General features: G+C 46.6%; 1 protein-coding gene across 1 annotated transcript in view; it reads left to right on the forward strand.

Moving 5' to 3' along the window:
- The window catches only part of LOC103356385 (dedicator of cytokinesis protein 3-like), a 170,787-nt gene extending 149,402 nt beyond the window's left edge, over positions 1 to 21,385 (forward strand). The window contains exons 35-51 of the mRNA XM_008280492.1: positions 50 to 198; positions 1,300 to 1,386; positions 3,027 to 3,131; positions 3,732 to 3,873; positions 5,053 to 5,219; positions 6,315 to 6,401; positions 7,176 to 7,355; positions 7,937 to 8,020; positions 8,753 to 8,869; positions 9,291 to 9,421; positions 11,620 to 11,764; positions 12,496 to 12,577; positions 12,689 to 12,807; positions 13,163 to 13,250; positions 13,334 to 13,453; positions 15,345 to 15,430; positions 17,113 to 21,385. Coding sequence (XP_008278714.1) covers positions 50 to 198; positions 1,300 to 1,386; positions 3,027 to 3,131; positions 3,732 to 3,873; positions 5,053 to 5,219; positions 6,315 to 6,401; positions 7,176 to 7,355; positions 7,937 to 8,020; positions 8,753 to 8,869; positions 9,291 to 9,421; positions 11,620 to 11,764; positions 12,496 to 12,577; positions 12,689 to 12,807; positions 13,163 to 13,250; positions 13,334 to 13,453; positions 15,345 to 15,430; positions 17,113 to 17,805 — 2,582 coding nt within the window. The 3' untranslated portion in view covers positions 17,806 to 21,385. The remainder of the gene's footprint in view (positions 1 to 49; positions 199 to 1,299; positions 1,387 to 3,026; positions 3,132 to 3,731; positions 3,874 to 5,052; positions 5,220 to 6,314; positions 6,402 to 7,175; positions 7,356 to 7,936; positions 8,021 to 8,752; positions 8,870 to 9,290; positions 9,422 to 11,619; positions 11,765 to 12,495; positions 12,578 to 12,688; positions 12,808 to 13,162; positions 13,251 to 13,333; positions 13,454 to 15,344; positions 15,431 to 17,112) is intronic.
- The last annotated feature ends 350 nt before the right edge of the window (positions 21,386 to 21,735 follow it).

Raw genomic sequence — 21,735 nt, forward strand, 5'->3', positions numbered from 1 at the left:
ACACACACACACCTACTTGTGGGTGACGTGCTGCTTGTTGCGTCCACAGAGGCTGCCTTCACTCTGCTGCTGTACTGGGAGCTGCTGCACTGGGACGAGCGGCCTCTGAAGGAGTTCCTGCACTACCCCGCTCAGACCGAGTGGCACCGCAAGGAGGGCCTCTGCCGCAAAGTCATCCACTACTTCAACAAGGGAAAGGTAAGGCGTCGCCTGTCCGTGCACGGCTCCGATCCCGTGAGGCGGGAGGACGACGGCAGCACAGCGTCAGACAGCAGAGCTACACAGAGAACACATGCAGACTAGTCTATTCTCCACACACTGCTGTCTCTGACCTACGCTGAAATCAATACAGTTACATCATTATCAGTCATGTTTAACGTTTTTAAATAAGGTGTTGACGTTGGACAAAGGTTCTGCAACTAGCAGTTATTTTCAGTAGTATGTAATTGATTGTTTTTATCATTTAAACTTATTTCCAACAGTTTTGTTTCCAGTTTTATGTTTTAAATATTGACGTTATCACCCAAACATTTACTGTTCTGAAGAATCAGAATCAGAATCAGAAACCACCTTGACTTTCTACTGAAACCAGGAAACACAGGAAACCATAACCCTATCCCAACCTGTAGCATCACCACACTGGATTAGTTTCAGGATGTACTTTAGGATTTTATCGATTGCTTTAAAAGCTCTTTAAGGCTCCAGAACGTGTTTCAGATCCGCGGGTCTTCCCTGAAATGATCTGAGGAGCTCAGACTTACAAACTGACTCACTTTTTTTTATTATTATTTGCTCTTTATTTAGCCAGAAAAGTTCCACTGAGTTACCGGAGCTTTTCTGCACATTATAAACAACTGCTTTGCCTGTTAAAGCACATTAAATAGCAACAAATAGTGAAAGAAACGTGGCCTGCAGGTGAGTCAAGTAAAGGACTCTCTGACTTCAGTTTGCAGAAGAGATTTCTGCCCCGTTGTTGTTTGCTATGAACAGAGCACGTTGGTTCTGTCTTAATGATTTAGCTGTTAGTTTGTCCAGAAAAAGCCAGAAAACAGTAAAAATGGGCTGTTTTCATGTAAACCAGACCAGCAAGTTATCTTTAAGAGGCTGGAACTTGGAATTATTTGGCACTTTTGGTTAAAAAATTTTTTTTATTATTCTGTCGTCAAAATAGTCGCAGATTAAGTTTCTCGTTAAACACGTAAATACAGTGAACATAGCGTAGCGAGCAGTATGTTTGCTTTAAGCCTCACTAAAGTGTGTGTGTGTGTGTGTGTGTGTGTGTGTGTGCGCACGCTGCAGTGTTGGGAGTACGGTATTCCTCTGTGCAGGGAGCTGGCCTTCCAGTATGAATCTCTGTACGACTACCAGAGTCTCAGCTGGATCCGGGTGAGCTTCAAACTGTGCTTTTCTGTCGTACCTGTCACTGTTTTCCTTACCGGGTCGGTCCACGTTAATCCAGACAGAATCCAGGTCATCTGTAGATTTGGCATATTCGCTATTTGGGACACAAATCTGAATTCTGTAAAATATTTTTGGCAGAATTTAGAGATTTTTACGTTTTCAGACCGTTTTCATCCTCAAATAAACCCCCATCTTACCTGTAAAACCATTTTAAGGGTTTGATATCTCCAGAAATTAAACTCCCACTGACATGGAACGTGGTGAGGACTCAGACTGGAGAGTTTCCGGCAGATCAGAAGGATTGGATGGATGCAACAGGGACACATTTAGAATTATTGGTCCTTGAAAATGGAAAAAAAACAATTGTAAAATTTACAACGAGGCTGGTACCGTGTCTCCAGAAGGTTCCTGTCTGTCTATGGATGGATCCATGGTTCTACTAGAATCCAGTCTCTGGTCACATTTCACCACCTGTTGAGGCTCTAACATCAGTAGAACCTGATGTGGTGAAGCTGGAAATATTTCCTGTTATTGTCTGAAATGACTTGAAATGTGTCTAAATGGCTTAAAATTCTTAAAAATGGCTCAAAATTCTACAAAAATCACTCAAAATGTTTACAAAAATGAGTCAAATCTGTACCAAATACGTCCCAAAATGACTCAAACTTTCCCAAAATGTTTCGTTATTGTCCAAAATGACTTGAAACGTGTCTAAAATAGTTTTTCAAATTCTTCAAGATGGCTGAAATTCTATAAATTCACTCAAAATTAGTCCAGAAATGAGTCAAAAATGTCCCAAAGTGACTTGAAATTGATTAAAATTACTCATAAATGACTCAAATTGCACTCAGAATTACTCAAGATTTGTTTAAAATTACTTAAAAAGTGTAACTGATCCAGAAAGGTCCTGTCAGTGTCTGTCTATGGATGGATCCATGGTTCTACTGGGATCCAGTCTCTGGTCACATTTCACTAACTGTTGAGGCTCTAACATCAGCAGAACCTGATGTGATGGACCAGACAAGGTTCCAGGTTTTTTTTTGTTGTTGTTAATTTCACTTGAAACTTGCCCCCAGTAACCTGAAACGTGTCCAAAAGCTAAACAAAATGAGTCCAAAGCCACTCAGAATTCTCTAAAGCTTATTGAAATAAGTCAAAGTTGTTCATAATGACTCAAACATCGTCCAGAACCACCGAAAACAGTCCAAAATGACAATAAGAAAACAACAAAACAAACATTTTTGGCCGTTTAAAACAGAAAGAAAATGCAAAATCTCCAAACCAGGCTGGTGTTGATCCAGAAAGGTCCTGTCAGTGTCTATCTATGGATGGATCCATGGTTCTACTAGAATCCAGTCTTTGGTCTCATTACATCAACTGTTGAGGCTCTAACGTCAGTAGAACCTGATGTATGTGTGAAGTCACAGTTGACGGTGGAGCTGTCTGAACATACGTGGACTGACCACGTCATATATCTGAATATCAGAAGATCTCCTCTGGAGGCTGTTCTGTCTCTGATCCGGTAGAGTTCAGTGCTACGTAGACGTGACTGTTTGTTGTTTATATTCGCATTCTGTGAGTGTGGCTTGTCACCGCCGTCCTGCCTTTGTGTCCTGACTGTGCAGAAGATGGAGGCGGCGTACTACGACAACATCATGGAGCAGCAGCGTCTGGAGCCGGAGTTCTTCAGGGTGGGGTTCTACGGCAGGAAGTTCCCCTTCTTCCTCAGGGTGAGTGGTCTGTCAGCTTCTCTAAGGCTTATCAGCTATGTCTGAAAAGTAGACAGATAGAAGCCTTCAACTCGCTGAACTCTAAGAGCTGCTGGCAAGTTTAAAAGGCAGAAACATAAAATATGATGTTGGTAATTCCCAGTGCTGTTTATTTAGAGCAGCTCTGACATAAACCTGACATTAGGTGGAGGTCTGATACACCTGTTAAGTACTGTGTGTGTGTGTGTGTGTGTGTGTGTGTGTGTGTTCTTTAAAGGACAAACTCACACTTTTTATCAGAAAGAAACAGAAAGAATAGTCAGATTGTCAACTCTCTGATCGTCCTGAAATGTATTTCATCAAAATCACTTGACTCCAATTGTCTTGTTTGTCTTCTCTCTCCTTCATAGTTGTTCTGTTTCCGTAGAGGTCAGGACTTCTACTAACTAAACACTAATCTCACTGTATTGCAGTGAAACCAGGAGAGCAAACCGCCCACACACTGCTCAGAGCTCAGAGGGTTCACCTTCTGAAAACCACAAACATCCAAACCTGTTGTTAGATGGAAGCTGTTCTGACTGTTTCTCTCTGTTCTGTTTCCTTCTGACTGACTCACACCAGAACAAGGAGTTTGTCTGCCGTGGCCACGACTACGAACGCTTGGAGGCCTTCCAGCAAAGGATGCTGGGAGAATTCCCACAAGCCATTGCGATGCAGCACCCCAATCAGCCGGACGAGGCCATCCTGCAGTGTGATGCCCAGTGTATCCTTCAGCAGGAGGCCGGTGATGCTGCTGAGTGGACCGACTACACAGCACCATGTTCATGTCAGTGTAGATGCTCAGTCAGTGCTTCAACAGGAGGCAGCTGCACTCGTCTTTGGTAGTTAACATGCTTCACCAGCATCCAGCAGGGTTCCCACCTCAATTTTTTTCTAACCCCACATGACTCGAGCTGTGAATGATGGTGACACAGCCTGGGAGGGATGTCAGGGCTGCATTATCAGCAGCAGGTAAGTGGAGGTGTAGACGTCCACCTAAAGAAGCCATCTATGCTGAACTGGAACATGGGAGGGCGTCTACGAGGTGTGTCGGAAAAGTTCCAGGACTGGTGTCACTAAAGATATACTTCAAATCCAAACTACCAGTAATCCTCTTGGAGTCTAACACCCTCCTCCAGCCTTCTCTTCATGCCGCCATGCACTCCTGAAAGGATTCTTCCAGGATCCTCTGAGCGCCGTCGTCACAGCCATCTTGATGTCGTCCACGTCTTCTAAAAATGTCGTCCACGTTTTTTAAACGGGTCCCCTTGATGACCCCCTTGAGCTTGGGGAAGAGGAACCAACCCCACAGAGCCAGGTGGGGTGAGTAGGGAGGTTGCTCCAGCATGGAGATGTTCTTCTCAGCCAGGAGCTGTGGGATGCTCAGGGCGCTGTGAGCAGGTTGTCATGGTGAAGCAGCCACCACTGGTCCTGACACAACGCTGCCTCTTCTGGACGAAGCAAACGCTTCAGGATCTCTGTAGACGTGCTGGTTGATCGTCTGAAGAGGAAAACTCCTAGCTGGTAGTTTGAAATAGATCTTCTGTGACACCAGTCCTGGAACTCCTCTGCCTCACCTGGTCGATCATCACTTATCAATAATCCAGCCGTTTATAATCCAGCCCTGACATCCCTCCCCAGGCAGTGTCACCATCACTCACTCATGTGAGGTTTGGCTTATTGACCAGCCGTGGTTCATGTGAGTCGGCCACCAGAATAAACATCTGGAACTTCCCACCAGTCAGAAGCAGAAACACCCAGAAGGTGCTGCCTTATGTTCACGCCCACATGTGAATGATGCTGAAGCTGAGCAGGGAGGGATGTCAGGACTGCGTTACGCTGTGAGTCCATAAAGACGCTGTGAGTTCAGTCAGCTCCTTGACCTCCGTCCTCCTCACTGAAGACCTCCAGATCTACGCGGTGACGCCGGTGCCAGACAGCGTCAGCGTCCTGCAGATGGACAGAGTGCCCGACCGCATCAAGAGCTTCTACCGGGTGAACAACGTCCGGCGGTTCCGCTACGACCGGCCCTTCCACAAAGGACCCAAAGACAGAGAAAATGAGTTCAAGGTGAGCGGGGGAAGTTCAATGGGACTGTCAATGTGAGTCACTTTTCTGTGTTGGTTTTGGCTTAATTAGATCCCACTGGACTGGTCAACAGGCTTATCTACTTCTGTTACACCAACTGGAAATCATAGTTTCTATTGGACATGTTGCAGCAGCTTCATTAGCATCTCATTAATTGCAGTTGCTTTGCATCCCAGTTCCCTCCAAAAGCTTCACAAGACCATAAAACACTGCATCTGACCTGCACGGTACATTTTAGCTGAAAGACAGAATTATGCTTCTGACCAAAGTGAAGAAAAGTTGAACATACGGTGGAATCATTTGTGAAATACTGCATTAAGAATCAGTCTTCAGTCTTCAAGTGCACTTTCTTTCAGTGTAGTCACAGCCAAAACACTAAACGAATCCTAAAAAAAGCCACTAAAAGCTTCTGGTTCCATAAGAATACATCAGATATGTTGAGTGTTGGGTCACTTTGGTACCAGTGATCCACTAATGAAGGCTTTTTATTAAAAAACACCATTTTTGTCGCCGTGCTTCGTGTCTATATAAAACCGGCACATTTGAAAGCTCTTCAGAGACACAAATGGCTGAAACAAGGAACCTAACACGCCTGAAGACACGCCAGATTCTCAGGATATGGCTGCTGCCAGATAGGCAGGAAGTGCAGATGCAGTCCTTCAGCAGCAGAAATACCGACCGACCAACAGCTTGGAAGACAAACCGAGATCTGGGCGTCCAAGCGCTTCTTCAGCAGAAAATGGCCGCACCCTGATCCGCATGCAGGGAAACCCGTGGAGTGACATCACAGGAGCTTCAGCAGCAGTGATCCAACCAGCTGGAGTTGTGCAGATGTGGTACACGGAGGCGTAGGAAAGTTAAGCAGAGGAGGTTTAGGTTTTGTAAGTCTGCAGAACTTTGATATGCACAAAACAAAAACAAAAGCCGGCGATCAACACACTGAGGGAAAACGGAGGAAACCAAAACACAGACCACTGAACAATAACAAGAGTCTAAATGTGATGATTCATGTTTTACTGAGAGTTGTGCTGAAGCTGAGCTCAGACCTCGTGAGTCAGACTGTTGGTGTCGTTTCAGAGTCTGTGGATAGAACGGACCACTCTGATCCTCACCCACCCTCTGCCCGGGATCTCACGCTGGTTTGAGGTGGAGAAGAGAGAGCTGGTGAGTAAATGAAGACTACAGTTACACTCCTGCATGCAGAATAAGGCGACACAGCAATATGTTTGTGTTATTTTTGTTTTTGTTAGATTTGAATCTGCATGGCACAAAAATGTGGTTCCCTTCACTAATTTGGGTCATTTTTCAGATAAATCATGTAGATATTTGTAGGTAACACAGAAAAAGACTCTTTCAGCTTTAGGAACACCATTTAAACAAGTCAGCAGCTGAGAAAGAACATCAGCAGTTCAGCGAAAACCCAACAAGAAACACCGGAGCGCTGAGATTCTTGTTCATTCATGTTCAGCATCCAGCGAGGTGACATCAGGTTTCAGACAAGTGACCACGAGGCTGAATTGTTTGAAAGGAAAGCCGTCATCAGAGTCGTGTTGACTGCTCTGTTGTAAATGAAATGAAGTATGAACCTTTCTAGATAAATGTGCAGGTGTGGGGCGTCCCTACAGCTCACCTGGCTGAGCGGGCGGCCCATGAGCAGGGCTGTAGTCCCTGATGCAGCGGTCGTGGGTTCGACTCCCGCTCACCAGCCTTTGCTGCAGGTCTCTCCCTGTTCTTCTCCCTTTTCCTGTCTCCCTTCTGCTCTGAATAAAAGCACAAACAATACATTTAAAATAAAAATTTGCAGGTGTTGCATGTTTGATGTGTAAATATGAAATATCACAGGAGTTATTAAAGGAGGCCGGAACATGTCCTCTGATCAGGGAAACCCCACAGCTTCCAGCTTCTCAGGTTGTTCCTCCGTTCGTCTGTGTGTCTCAGGTGGAGGTGAGTCCGTTAGAAAACGCCATCTCCGTGGTGGAGAACAAGAACCAGGAGCTGCGGACCCTGATCAGCCAGTACCAGCACAAGCAGCTGCACGGCAACATCAACCTGCTCAGCATGACGCTGAACGGCGTCATCGACGCCGCCGTCAACGGAGGCATCGCCAGATACCAAGAGGTCGGAGCAAGACGCTTTATTTCAGCTCATGGGTTTGGTCCTGCTGGTGAGACCCGTGTTTTACAGCCAGCTGGACCAGACCGTTGTGTAGCTGCTTGTTTGTGATGCTCTTGTGTTGGAGTTGTTGTCTGAAGGTCAGTTCTTGCTGTGCAGTGATTCTAAAACACGTCTAACGTACAAAACACATCGACTCTTACGTCACTAACAGTCCAGCATTTACCTCCTTCTTAACTCAGTGACTTTCAGCGTAGCTCAGAGCTATCAGATGGTTTATCTCCTCAGTGGTCGCACACTGGGAACACCTACATGGACCTATGTAGAGGCTGGAGTCCAGGCTGATGTTAGTCAGTCATGGACACAGTCTGTGTGAATCTGCACTGCAGGGATTAAAGGGAAGCACTGGAATCTATGAAGCTTGGTCTAATTATCTGGTTTCTCATTAATGTCTAGACGTGTAATGCAGTGACACAAATCCACCAGCAGATAGCAACAGGACAGAAACGTACCGGCGTAGATTTGACAGTCATGTGATGATAATGTCTTGATGAAGTTGTGCTTTGTGTTTCTTTCTCTGTCACCAGGCTTTCTTCGATAAGGAGTACATCACCAGCCACCCTGAAGACACAGAGAAGATCACGCAGCTCAAAGACCTGATGCAGGAGCAGGTGAGACGGGGTTTACCCACAGAGGGTTCTCCACACACTGGGCTGCTGCTTACAGCCTCACCTGGTCCCACACAGGTACGCTTAGCACTAGACCAGAGCTCAGTGTGAGTGGAGACCATGGCCCAGTTTAACCTCTAACTCGTCCGTAAGTGACCGGCAGTCTTTGTGGTTTGAAATGAAGCCGCTAAGATGTGTCTGAAACGGCTCAGAGGGAATCAGACCAACAGGGTTATAAACAGAAGGATGGTTTCTGAATACTGGTTCCAGCTGCCAGGAGAGCTTCACTGGTGGAAACCCTGAGTCTGTGTGACGCTGTCAGCTTTCTGCTTCATCCTGTGACATGTCTCCACATCTGGGACATCCTGCTCAGTGTGTTTACAACCCAACCACCGCAGGGAGCCGTCGTGTGAAGGATCGTGTCCGACTGGGGGTTTTATTCCTGCCAGCGACCAGCTAATCAGAACATGGTTCACTGAGACGCCGTCATCAGATGGTCGACTGCTGGACTGAACAGTTTTGACTAAATAGTCTCATGAGACAAAAATAATTTCAAGAATCAACCTGAGATGTGTAAGAAATGTTCCTTCAGTCTGGTCAACAGCTGTAAATATTTTATATTATATAAGTAATGAATAAACAACATGACTAATGTATAATATAATGGAGCTGGAGAGGCTTTAAAGAAACTACATTCACTCTCTTCATGCTCAAGTTTTGCTGTTTTTCCTGCAGGTCCACATCCTTGGGGTCGGCCTGGCCGTGCACGAGAAGCTGGTGCACCCAGAAATGCGTCCCCTGCACAAGAAGCTGATCGATCAGTTCCAGATGATGAGGAGCAGCCTCTGCCATGTGAGTGCACGCCAACGTTCACAGAAAGACCTTCTCACGTCAGATCGCTCAGTTTTTAAGGTGCAGGGCTCCGGGAAGGAAGGTAATGAGAGACGGATGGAGTCAGGAACTGTTCTGTAGGTTGTTCATGAGCTAAAATAGGACGCTGGGTCTAGAGGAGGATCCTTCTGTGCTGCGCATGCTGGAAGGTGGATCAACACAATGAGGGAGCCTAATTAGTAGTTTCTTCAAAGAGGACGCGATGGAGCTTCCAGCTACGATAACCGCGTCACTGCCAGGAATCTGGACTCTGTGAACGTTTCACCTCTTCAGTTTCTAACTTCATTATTCCCAAATCTGAATTTGTCTGAAGGGAGCTTTTGCTTGAATGTTTTTTCCACTCGAGCACACACGTGTGGGGCAGTGTGGATATTCAGAGCAGTGCTTCTATGTGGCGTTGCAGGGTCTGCCTGGTTTGGATAAGGCCGGTTCCGGAGCCAACACCCCCAGAGGGATCCTGACCTCCCACAGCCCCATGAGCCCCGAGAGCTTCAAGCTGATGCACCGACACAGGTCAGCCCCACAGACACACACCGTCACGGTGCCGAGCCTCCGATCCGTCCACACCACCATCCTCATCCAGGGTACCTGCACGGCGCCAACACTGGAACACCATCAAACAGCCTTAAAAAATATTCACTGATAAATGTCATAAGATCAAAAAAAAAACAAGGAACGAGACACAGAATGACGCTCTCTGGTCCTCTTGTGTGTTTTTGTGGGTGTTTTGTGGCTCTTTGTTGTCAGTTTGTGTCTCTTTGTGGTTGTTTTGTGTCTTCATCAGGCTCTAATGGAACCGCTGTGACTATCACAGTTTCTTTTCACCTAAACGTGCTCGAAAACGCACCAAAATCTTCACACACATCAGGACTGGCAAAAACTTTGATAGCACCCCGAGAGAAGTTCAACGGAGTCTCGTCGGAAGCACGTTTGGCCTAGACCTACGAGATTTGATGGGCATATGTAGCAGGTTGGGACACACAAAAAAGTAAATCATCGCCAAGTCCTAAACCCAACAGGAAGTCCGCCATTTTGAAAAAATATGGCGAGAAATTCAGCAATTTCCCCTCATTTTTAGCCTTTTTCAAAATCTATCTCCTCCTAGGGGGTACGTCATAGACACCTAAAATCTGGCCAGCACAAACTACAGGAGGTGGTGATTAAAAGTTATTAAAGCGGTCCGCAAAAGTCTGACGGCGTCAAAATGGCGGCCCCTGGAATGTCGGCAAAACACCATAAAACGCCATAAAACGAGACGTGCTTTGTAACGTCTACGTGCTCCGAGTCTCGGCCAGAGCGTGTTGCCGCCACGGCCCAACACGCACGCTGCCTCGGCTTGCTATTATGCTAACAGGAAGTGGCGTATAACTAGGTCACACGTGCTCCAATCTGCCTGAAAGTCGACACACCGGATCAGAGTCCCGCCCGGAGCACGTTCGCGCCACAACCCAACATGCGCAACGGTCAACAATCGTACGGCGAGGACCCGACCATCGCTGCTTGCAGCTTTAATTGTCACTGCACTGAATTATCTTGGTGCAAAGCAGAGATTGACTCACACACGTCCATCAGTGGCTGGTCATCTTGAAGGTGACTCACAGTAAAAACAAGCCAGGAAGGTCAAAGTGGATTGTAACCAGCAGCAGACGTCGAGGTGTTGGAGAACTTAGTGCCGAGAAGGCCGGAGGAGAAAACTTGTGAACCTGGCTGTTGTTGTCTTTGCTGTTCAGTGGCGTCCTCCTGAGGTGTGTGGAGGCCTTTAGAGCGTTTTTCTGCTTTCCTGAGCGGTTAGCTGATAATCCTCTCCACAGAGTGTTACCGTCTGCGCGCCACACCGTTCCACCGCAGATTGAAGCCGCTGCATGTGTCCATGCCGCCATCTCGCCGTCTTTGTGTGTCCTTGTCCGCATTCTGTGTCGTCAGCGGTCACTTTGTCGTAGTTTTGGGTTTCATTCTGTGTCTCTTTGGTAAAGCGTTGCCTGTTTCTGGCCTCTGAGCTTCGTCTCCTTCTGCAGAAACCTCCCGACCACTCAGGAACTACAGCCATAAGAATTACTGGAATCTACATTTACCCTCTGAAGTAGATTCTGGGCGTGCTTGTTCCTCATAAATGGTGTCATTTCAGTGGTTTTGTGAAAGAAAACTTGCCTGCTATTAATATCTTTGTACACACTGACAGATCTCAGACACACAGCTCTCCAGACAGTTTATCTCCAGTAACACCCCCATACCCACTCACCAGCGCTCCCTGCTGTGGCCAGCTGTAGAATCAACAGAGTGGTATTAGTGGAGGATCACACTAACATCTGGCGACCACTGCAGACACCCGTCCATCGCACTGAGCTGCCAGCACACTCCTCCTCACCTCCACATCTGCCTCTCATTAACGATCTCTGCTAGTTTTCTGCTCACTTTCTGAAACTTCTCCTTTCTCTCTCTCTGACTTTGGTTCCTCACCACCACCGCCCCACGTCTTTTCTTCTCGCATGTTTCTCGGCCGACTCTGAACCACCTCACGCATGTTTTCGGACGTTATTTTTTTGGCTCCCTCCTCTGGTTTCGGTTGTTCTCTGCTCCTCGCTCTGGTGGCGTTTCCCTCCTGCCTGTGCTTCCACTCCACCCTCCTCGTTCATTCCCTCTTCCTCCTCCTCCTCCTCCTCCTCCTCCTCTCCCACCTCCTCTCTGTCCGGCCTTTCTCTTCCTGCTCCCAGTCCCGTTGCTGTTTTGACTTTAGTGCGCAACTCCTCCTCCTCTCTCTCCTCTCACAACTCCAGTGAGATGGGAAATGTGGGCAACCTGCTGATCCTGGCTGACGGCATGGTGGTGGAGCATCCCGAGGACTTCTACCGCATGCAGGTATGTGAAGTATCACCTAATGGCCCCCACAGAGGAGACTGTACCAGCAGTCCAGGAAACAAAAACAACCGTCTTAGCAGTTCACAGATTCCCCTGCTTTGTAAAATCACAGCTAGCAAACGAAACCACAGGAAAGTGTGTTTATTTACATGGTGACCATCAAGAAGCATCAAAAATCTGTATTTCTACAAATGGGACTTATTTCTATTTCTATTTTTTATACATTTATTGTATTTAAATTAGGATAAAATGTGTTGAGTTTACATGTATTTGCTGTTCTTTATTTAGAATATGGAAAACGGTAAATAATTCTGTAAACTGTTGTTTTTTTTTTACAGATTTTGCCTGTTTGGTTAAATTTCCGATAATACCGAGTAAAATCATAGAGAAAATAATCAAAGTAATCTGTACATATTGTCCACTTCAAAAATCTGTTTTATAAAAAGCAATTAGTTCTTTTACAGTGTGCCTGAAACTGTCCTCAAATCAACTTAAAAAAAACCTCATTATTTATATTCATATAGCAGTAAAAGTGTGATTTTTTACTTTGACCGTAAAGTTACACTTTTTTTTTGACTGTTTTTAAATCTGCTGACGTTGTCATTGCAGCTCTTTCTTTTACTGTTCTTTACATTTTCTAAACCTTACAGTATTTTTTGGCTCCTTTGCTGCCAGATGTGTGCAGTTAGCTTTACATTATTTGTTTTATAATTCTAATAATTTTGCTGCAGGCGAGCCCGTCCTCCTCCAGTCTTAGCTCCACCCACTCGGCGCCTCCTCAGATGATAAACTCCGCCCCCTCCACCATCAGAGGTGAGCAGCAATCAGCCGCTGCAGCGTTTAGTCGGGAGAAAGTCATGTTTCACGTTCCTCTCATGCATCTGTGAGCGTTTCTGTCTTAACGTCCCGTCTGTCCGCCTGCAGTCGGATCGCCGTCGCTGCCGGACAAATACAGACACAACAGAGAGATGCTGATGCTGCTGCCGCCCCACAGAGAGCGGCCGAGCAGCGCCATGTACACCAACATCACCGAGAATGGACAGGTACGGACGGACCGGCCAGTCAGGCTTCCTGCACAGTTTCTACAGCCCTGTTTTAGTTTATTTTTTTTGAACACTACATTTTTCGCTTTACAGTAAACGTATATTTTTGAATATTATGTTTCCACTTCAGATTTTTACCATTTTGGATTTTATGACATTTTATTACTTGAATCATTTTCCTGCCAAAGATCTTCAGTGTTAAAAAAACATACAAAATGGATCCTAAAGACGTCCAATTTTACTGTTTTTAACCATGTTCTGATGAACTAAATCAGAACTTCTGGACAGCTGGGCCCTGGTGATTGGACTTTTGTGCCTGCAGCTATTAATGTTGAGTGTCTCTCTTTCTCTTCAGCCGACAAACTTCCAGCGGGCCTTGTTCCACCAGGTGATCGGCCCATGTAAGCCCTGCAGCGACCCCAACCTCTCTGTGGCGGAGAAAGGTCAGCGGACGCGCTTTCACAACGCAGCACACAAGACTAGCCGTAAACGTACAGCACATTTATGTTCTGTCCATGTCCCCCAGTCCTCACCACTCCCAGCAGCTGGAGCTTGGACAGCGGCACCAGAGAAGCCCTTCCCTTCCTCTCGGCCCACGTCGGCAGCGTCATGGCGCCACCAGTTCCTCCTCGCAACCTGCCCCATGGTACGAACCTCCTGCTGCCTGAGTGTGACCTCTGAACACCTGAGTGTCGGTTTGCCTCAGCGTTGGCTGCATGTCTGGTAGAGGGGGATTTTTGGGGGGGTTTCTGTGCCAAAGACTGCAGATAAAACATAAACGTCTCCTGTATTCTCTCTAACCGCCAGCAGGGGGCGACTCCTTTAAATGCAGATACAGTGCTGCCCACTTAATGTCAGACCGCTTTCTAGAGTATCCCGTTTATAATCATAACACATCGAAGTCCGGGATCATTTCCTGTATAACCTGAATTGAAACAGCCTGTTTATCAGACAGAATAATGTCACGATCCCAGTTTCTGTCATCACGAAATTCCCCGAAATTGATTCCAGGAGTAACTTTTTCCCGTTTCAAGTCCTGGTCGGCCGATCGTTACAGCTCACGGGCCGATCGTGGGTCATACGTGGCAGATTATCATCACACCCCGGTCAGCCACCAAAGGCAACGTGTTGGTTTGTCTGTCGGTTACCTGCTCACCTGAGATCACTGAGTTATTCACGCCGTCTGACATTAATGAGGGCACAGCAGAGAGAATCACACGTCGTCACTCAGAACTGAACTGCTCAGCTAGTTAGTCACGATAAGTTAATCCTCTGTAAACCCTCTGATTAAAGGAAATCACTTTTATTGATCGGGCGTTTATTGATTCCACCCCGTCAGAGCGCTGGGGTGGAAGTGTCCCCCGACCCGCCGAATATTCTGATATTCATCATTAATTGGGCCTGAATATCCAGAGAGCAGAAAGTTCTATTGGGACCAGAACTACTAGTTATTATAACAACTATGAACAATAAGTATTAACTAATGAGCCTTCCAGCATCAAGCCCTCCTCGTATCTGGACCTCCATCTTGACAATCCGACAGCCTTGATATCCGACACAGAAGAAGGTTTCACATTTAGTGACTGTAGTTACTTATCTATCGTACGTAGAGTCACCGTTTGGTTTATTTCCACCTGAACAGAGCAGCTGTTGTCGAATCTTTGCACAAAATTGCTTTCGTACTGTTGAATACAATCTTTTTTTCAAAATGTCCCGTTTAAAACCCTCGTGTTCTCCTGTGTGCTGACTGTCACTGACTTCTTCAGTGAATATGTGAAGCGTTAATGGACAGACGGTGACAGTCAGTGTAACGTTGAGGTTTATTTTCTTTCGTGTCTCATCAGTGTGTCAAACTGTAATTACCTCAGTTAGTTTCTGTCGTCGGGTTGTATGTTAGTGTTGAATAACTCTGAGTGCTAGTGTGACTGTATGAAGTGATGATGGTGAAGTCGTCACTCTACAGGTTTGCTTTTTTCAATTTGCTGCTCAGAGTTACTTCAGTAGCTCATCTCACCTTCTGAGTTAATGTTCCTGTCTTGAATATTTACCGTCAGAGTGTAACCAGAACTGTTAGACTCTAGTTTTAATGGCATTAGTGAGACTGTAGATGGGTTCATGTATTAATATCAGCAACACACCTGAAACCTCGACCACGCCTGTGTGGACATGTTGAAGCCAGATTTGTGAAGAACAAATAATCAAACAAATTCAGTTTTTCTTTAATGGTTTCCATCGTTCTAACTGACAGAAGACGTGTCTGAGGTGTCTCTCCTTCTTCAGGTAAATGAACCAGTGGGAGGAAAAACCAGACGACTTGTTGTTCAGACCTTAAACCTCCTGACCCGACCTCCTCCCTCACACTCCTCCACCTCCTCTCTGCTCCACGCTGCCCCTCTGTCAGCCAACGCTCTCCCCTCGGTTTCTCCTCACCTCCTCCTCCTCCTCCCCCTCCCCCTCCTCCTCTTCTTCTTCTTCTTCTCTGGTCTGAGGTGTGAGTCTGCATCTCTCAGTCAGTCCTGCTGTGTCTCCCCCTGTAGGCCAACACCTGTCGATGCACTTTGACGCTTTCCACCACCAGGTCAGCGACCTCCCTCCAGCTCTCCCTGCGCGCTCCTTAAGAAAGGTACCCTCCTCTTCCTCCACCTCCTCTTCCTCCTCCTCTGTTTCTTCCTCCTCCTCCTGCTGATGTCTGCCTGCCCTCCGTGTGTGTTTCTTTGTGTCTGTTCTAATGTGTGTGTGTTAAGTCAGTGTTCAGACTCACCAGACGTCGTCACATTTAGTCCTGAACGACTTCAGCACGAAACTGTCACACAGAAAAGTTGTTTTCATGTAAGACTGAACCCCAAACCGAAGCTCTGTGTACAGGAAGAAGCAGCGGTGGCAAGTAACCGAGTACATTTACTCCAGTACAGTTTGAGGTACTTTACTCGAGTACTTCCATCTTCTGCTCTGTTCTTGTTCCACTGCATTTATCTGAAAGCTTTCTGAAGATGAATTTAGCCCTTTTCTTTACATACATAAAGACATTTACAGGATGAACAGAAGTGTTGAGTGTACGAGGCGTAATTTGCCAGTGACTCTTCAGCTCCACCACGTATGAGAGGGAACGCTGTGCTTTCTCCTCCACTACGTTTATCTGACAGGTTTTTTGAAGCTGAAGATTTGACTCGGTATAAAGAATACAACAAGCCTTTAAAGTCCCAGAGCAAACCTTCGTGGTTCCTTCCCGACAGCAGCATCACATTCAGACGTCTGCGGCCTCTAACTTTCAGCAAATCCAACATCTTGTAAAAATACACCACAGATTAGAACAAAAGCTGAAAACATTTGTCCATCAGAACTTCTTTTCTTTCTTCTCTGAACGCTGTGATGCTCGACACAGTTCACAGATGAGTTTCTGCCGATCAGTCGGACCTTCACACCGACCGGTTATCGTCCAGTGAATCTCCTCCGTGTCCCTCTCTGTGTGTTCTCCTGTTGTCTGACACGTCTGAACCTTCGTGTCTTCTCCTGATCTGCCCGTGGACAGCTGGGCTTCACACAAAAGATCTAATGTGCTTTCCTTTCTCTGTGCATCTTCTTCATCAAGTTGTTTCATTCTTACAGTTTCTGTTATAAAGGCAGCACTGAGATCACTCTGATTTGTCAGTTCACCAGGTCCAGGCTGAGGCTTAATGTTGAAGGGTGAAGCTTCCACACAACATAATAAACATAGAACGCAGATGAGCTGGACGACGTATGAACTAGACAAAGTGTTGTAAATGCTCCTGATGAACACGTCTCTGCTTTGTTTCACAGATTTTTTTGCATAATTAGATGTTGAGCTACGATCACGTCAGTCGCATTAAGAGAAGTTAACGCAAACTGTGATGAAAATATGAAAACAAAAAAAGGTTTTCGTACGTCATTAAAGAGAGAAACACGTTTTCTTACTAAGTCCTGATGCAGAGAACATGAAACATGGCCGACGTGTTTACTCCTGAGGTCTTCTCTGCGTTTACCTGTCGTCGATGGACAGAGGCTAGTCTTCATCAGTGCCGGTTGCAGCGTTGCATTGTGGGATAACGTGGCCGAGGCAGACTTTTTCTGCATCGGTAGGATTCCTGGGTGTTTTCAGTATAATGTGATCTGGACCAGAGCCGTATGTAGCGCCACCTTCTGACGACGCTGAGGATTATTCTGTTCAGAGCAGCCGATGAGTCTCATTCCTGTTATCTTTGTTTCTTTTTTCTGGTATTTCAAAAGTCACTTAAACTGGAAACACGACTGCTCACACTGACCTGTGACCTCCCCCTCTCTCTCCAGTCTCCCCTGCACCCTATACCTGCCTCGCCCACCAGTCCACAGTCCATCCTGGATGGCAGTAACTCCACCTTGTCCGGCAGCGCCAGCTCAGGAGTCTCGTCCCTCAGCGAGAGCAACTTCGGCGGCCCCGCCTCCTCCTCCGACCCCACCGCCAGCCGCACAGACACCCTGGAGTCCGTCCCCAGCAGCCAGGCCTGGACCACCGACCAGGAGGACCTCGACTCGCCGTACCAGCCCGTCAGGTACAGCGTCTCCGAGCCTGAAGTCCTGGACGGAGTCAAGGCCCCGCCCAGCCGCAGCCACTCCGCCCCGGGGGGAGTTACTCCAGCCCAGCCGGGGGTCCAAATCCAGCCCCAGGCTCCGGCCCCGGCCTCCGCTGGAGCTCCACCGCTGCAGCAGCAGCAGGATGGGCTGCCCCACCCTCAGCACCACTTCTACCACCACCACTTCCACCCACACTACCTCCCCCACCACCCGCCGCTCTACCACCTCCACGAGCCTCCTCCAGCCCTGCCGCCCAAACCCTACCTCAGAGAGGGCTGCATCCCCGAAGAGGAGCCCCTGATGGGCCAGTCCGCGCCGCCGCCTCCCGCCCCCCGGCCCATGCCGCGCAAGATCTCCCAGCCCATCATCGCAGCGACCAAGGACGAGCAGGCTAAGGTGGCGTGGGAGCACGGCGTGGGTGAGGAGTAGGCTGACGGTCTGTACAAACAAAACTCTTTTCTAGAGAGAGAAGACGTGAGAGCAGGAGCTGAACTGTCTTGAGTCACTGAGAGAAGCTGCCAGAAAGTCGGAGGTCAGAGTGATGGACTCTCACGCTGCATCCTCCAATGAGCACATCAGGCTTCAGAAACGCTGGTCATCACTCCCTCATGACACACATCTCTAAATTCTCACACATGCACTGAAACTGCACAGATACAGATTTTATTTTCACTGATGAATTAAAACAGTCCTCTTTCAGAAGGAGGCTGGTAAACACACAGGGATCCTGCTGCTCTGCTGATACCTCGCTCTGAAGATTTTACACAAGCAGCACTTTAACAGAGCACTGGAACAGAGGAGATAAATACTCACTTATTTATATCGAAATGTGAAAGATACGTGGCAGAAGGATGAAAGCAGAGATTATTTAGGTGGTGCAGAAAGATGAATGAGGGTGTGAACAGTGAGTAAGCTGATTATTTCTTTACCTTGAGCCCTGAACAACGTAGATTGAATTCCTGCAGCTGCTGGATGCGTTTCTTTATGCAAACACGCCGACTGATAGAAGCCATTTTAAAGCGGCGGAGCTGAAAAGTATTTATATTTTCCAACAAAGCCTATGTAGATAAATGTACTACAGTATATAAAGGTATATAAATATCATTTCTATTTAATCCTTTTGATGGAAGGTTAAAGTGAGGAGCCATAAGCAGGACAAGCCTCCTGAGCTGTGACCATGTGTTGAAGAGGACTTTTAAGGCTGAAGCCGTGACCTGAAGACGACGTTTCTCCTGTTAGCCGGTTGGAGGAAGCGGCTGTAAATACGAGCGACCCTTCAGCTGGATGGCGTTTATAACATCGACTCTATTAAACACACTTTTTTGCCATTTTTTTATGACAGTACTGAAGCGTGTGTTTTTTAATCAGGTTTTGTATGCATGTTCATTCAGTGAAACACGGTGAATGACTGGACCTGGACCTGGACCTGGACCTGGACCTGGACGCGCTGAAGCAACGCTGATGACTTTCTGGTTTTAGGATCTCACCTCCTCGTGTGAGAGTGCTGTGAAGGTTTTGTGTTTTGTTGGTTTTTGTTTTCACTGTGATCGTCTCTCCTGCTTCCAGCTTCTTAGCTGCCCAACCTGGTTTCTGTCTGTTCTGCCGGACCGGTCTCACTAGAACCCATTTTGTAGTTTTATAGCTGTTTGAGGTTAGTCGTGTTTTAGGTTCAGACGTCTCTTGAAGCTACAGAGCTGCACTTATTCCTGGATCAGCTGAAACATAAGCTCTGTGATGTCAGCGTCTTCAATGTGAATGTGTTCTGGTTTCTTTCCTCCTCTGTGACACTAAACGAGACGTCTTGGGTTTTGGGAGCCACAGATTGACATGTTCTGCCCTTTGATGCACCAAACACCTCACCAGCTAACAGTCAGCGATATGAATAATCACCAGTTGCAGCCCTTAAATAAACCTTCAAACCAAACTCCATCAGAAGATGTAAATCCAGACAGAGAACGTGATGAATGAATCCTGATTTTTAGCTCTGATTGGGTCTCCTCCAGCATGCTGTAGGACCAGGATGAACTTCTGTCAGATCGCTCGTCCCGTGGCGTTCAGTTGGAGGTTTGTGTAGTTGAACAGATGGAGAGTTTTCCTCGTATGCACCAACCAAATGTATGAATACAGTCGTTATCCAACCAGCTAGCTGTCGGCTGGTCTGGTTGTCAGTCCTTTAACGGTGACGAGTTCTGTGATCTCAGTGTGGATAGCTTCTGGTTTCTTTCCTCAGTGACGGTAAACTGAACATCTTTGGACAAAACGAGACATCTGAGGAAAATCTGATGAACATTTTTCAGCGTTTTCAGACCAAAGTTAGCCGTTAGCTGCAGCTCTACACTGCAAAAAAGGGGTCGCCCAAATATAAGATATGAACACTAAATTTGAGAAGAAAATGACTTAAAACCAGTGAAGCTATCTGTCCATGCAGCAAGTAAATTTTACTTGATACGAAATCTTGAAATAATATTTTTAATGCTCAGTTTAAGATTGTCCTGTAAAATCAAGGACTAAAAATGAGTAAATAAATTTTAAAACAAGCCAAATTATCTATCGTGTCTAAAAACAAGATTTTAAATCTTGGCAGGTCCCAGATGATTTGCCGTGTAGTTAACCGTGTTTCTGAACAATGAGCATTTAAAAGTCATAAGAACTCTCTGTCTGAAGCTTCGGTTGGACTCATCATGTTGTCGCTGCTCATCCGGTCCCAGTGAGGTGAGGTTGGTCTGGTATCATGATCCGACTGACCGAGCCGGTTTCTACGGTCATGAACTACCAGAACTGATCGGTGGTTGGTGCCGTTCAGATGTTGAAATGTTGGATGAAAGCTTTGACATCGTTCTGACTCCAGTGAGCTGAGCTGGCAGCTTGTGAACAACTATCATCATGAGAGGAGAGAACTCATCCAGAAGGACACCAAAGTGTTTGGTGTAAGAAGCTCCAGCTGATGTTAAATATATGAAACGTACCTGATGGAGGCGCTACATCCTGGAGGGGTTCAACTGTTTACATGCTGGTTGGTTTCCATCATGTCTCCTGTGAAATAAAAAACAGCCTGAAACTGTTTTTTGTGGCGTAACTGCTGGTCTCAGCTGAACCGTTCAGCTCACAACTGTAGTTTTTTTATAGCATTTGATCAGAACAAACGAATTGTTTTTGGCTAATTTTACAATAAGACGTGTAGAATAATGTAATTATGATGAAATATCACGATTCTAGGCTCAGATTTGATCGAATTTCCAACTGAACGCCACAAATGAGCAGTTCAAGGACCGTCGGACAGCTGAAACTCTGAAGAGTGTCTGTTTTTAGCTGATAAACTGTCATTTTGGAGGTTTTTAAAAAGAAAACCTGCCCTTCAAAGCTGCTGCTGCTGCTGCTGGTTTGTAGGGTCCAGACAAACTTAATCAACGTCCTGTCATTTGAGGATCGACTATGCAAAGCCCCTCGTTAGGTCTTCGTTGCTCGTCAGCTTCTTCTTTGAGTTGTTTGTTAGTCTGAGAAGGTAAATTAGGTTTTGGCACTTTTCTAACCTAAATGCAAAGTGTCCTGATGAACCCACTGAATCTCTGGCCTGTTTTCTGCTGCAGCGGAGGCAGAGGAGGGATGTGGAGGCGGCGGGTCTCCACAGGTCATACAGGGCAAACCTCCAGCACATGCAGGCTGCGACTGTCTGGATGTGACACAGCAGCAGAGCGACAGCAGCTCATTTTGTGGCGTTGCTGTGGTGGTTTCAGGGCAGCTGACGAGACGTTTCTTATTATTATTTTGTGTATTTTGCATCGAAGGCGGATCCAGACGGGGAGCTACGACGGCGCTGTCCCTTTGTACAATGATGCTCATGAGTATTTCCTGTATATAAACGTGTTTCTCGTGTTAGCATGGGTATAAACTGTGACGTGTACGACGCTAGATGTAAATACTCACGTTTTTTCCTACTCACTAAACAAACTGCTGTGTTGTGGATTCATGATTAATGACCAACATTAAACAATAATGTTTTATTGACTCACATCTGATTCCGTCTGTCCTTATTTCACCACATGACCAGAACCAGTGCGTCTCCGGCTGAACCTTTTCCTTCTGTTCTCGTCTGTCTGGGTGATGTGACACGAGGTCGCTCCTGTCTGGCTTCATTTTGTTCTGCTTCCTGCTTCCTCACTGCTTCAGTCGGACTTTTATTGCCGGACTTTGCAGTTAATTACAGATTAAACCGTCGCACAGAGTCAGTGAGTGTTCCTAGATGGACGGGGCAGGATTTCTGGAGAATTCAGAACCTCCTTTGGACTAAGGGAGGCATCTACCGATCAGAGAACCTCCAAAGTTCTGCTGTGGCCTCCTCACTGTATGAGAGATGATAGA

Source organism: Stegastes partitus, unplaced genomic scaffold (genome assembly GCF_000690725.1).
Source record: "Stegastes partitus isolate 25-593 unplaced genomic scaffold, Stegastes_partitus-1.0.2 Scaffold196, whole genome shotgun sequence".
Taxonomy (NCBI): Eukaryota; Metazoa; Chordata; class Actinopteri; family Pomacentridae; genus Stegastes; species Stegastes partitus.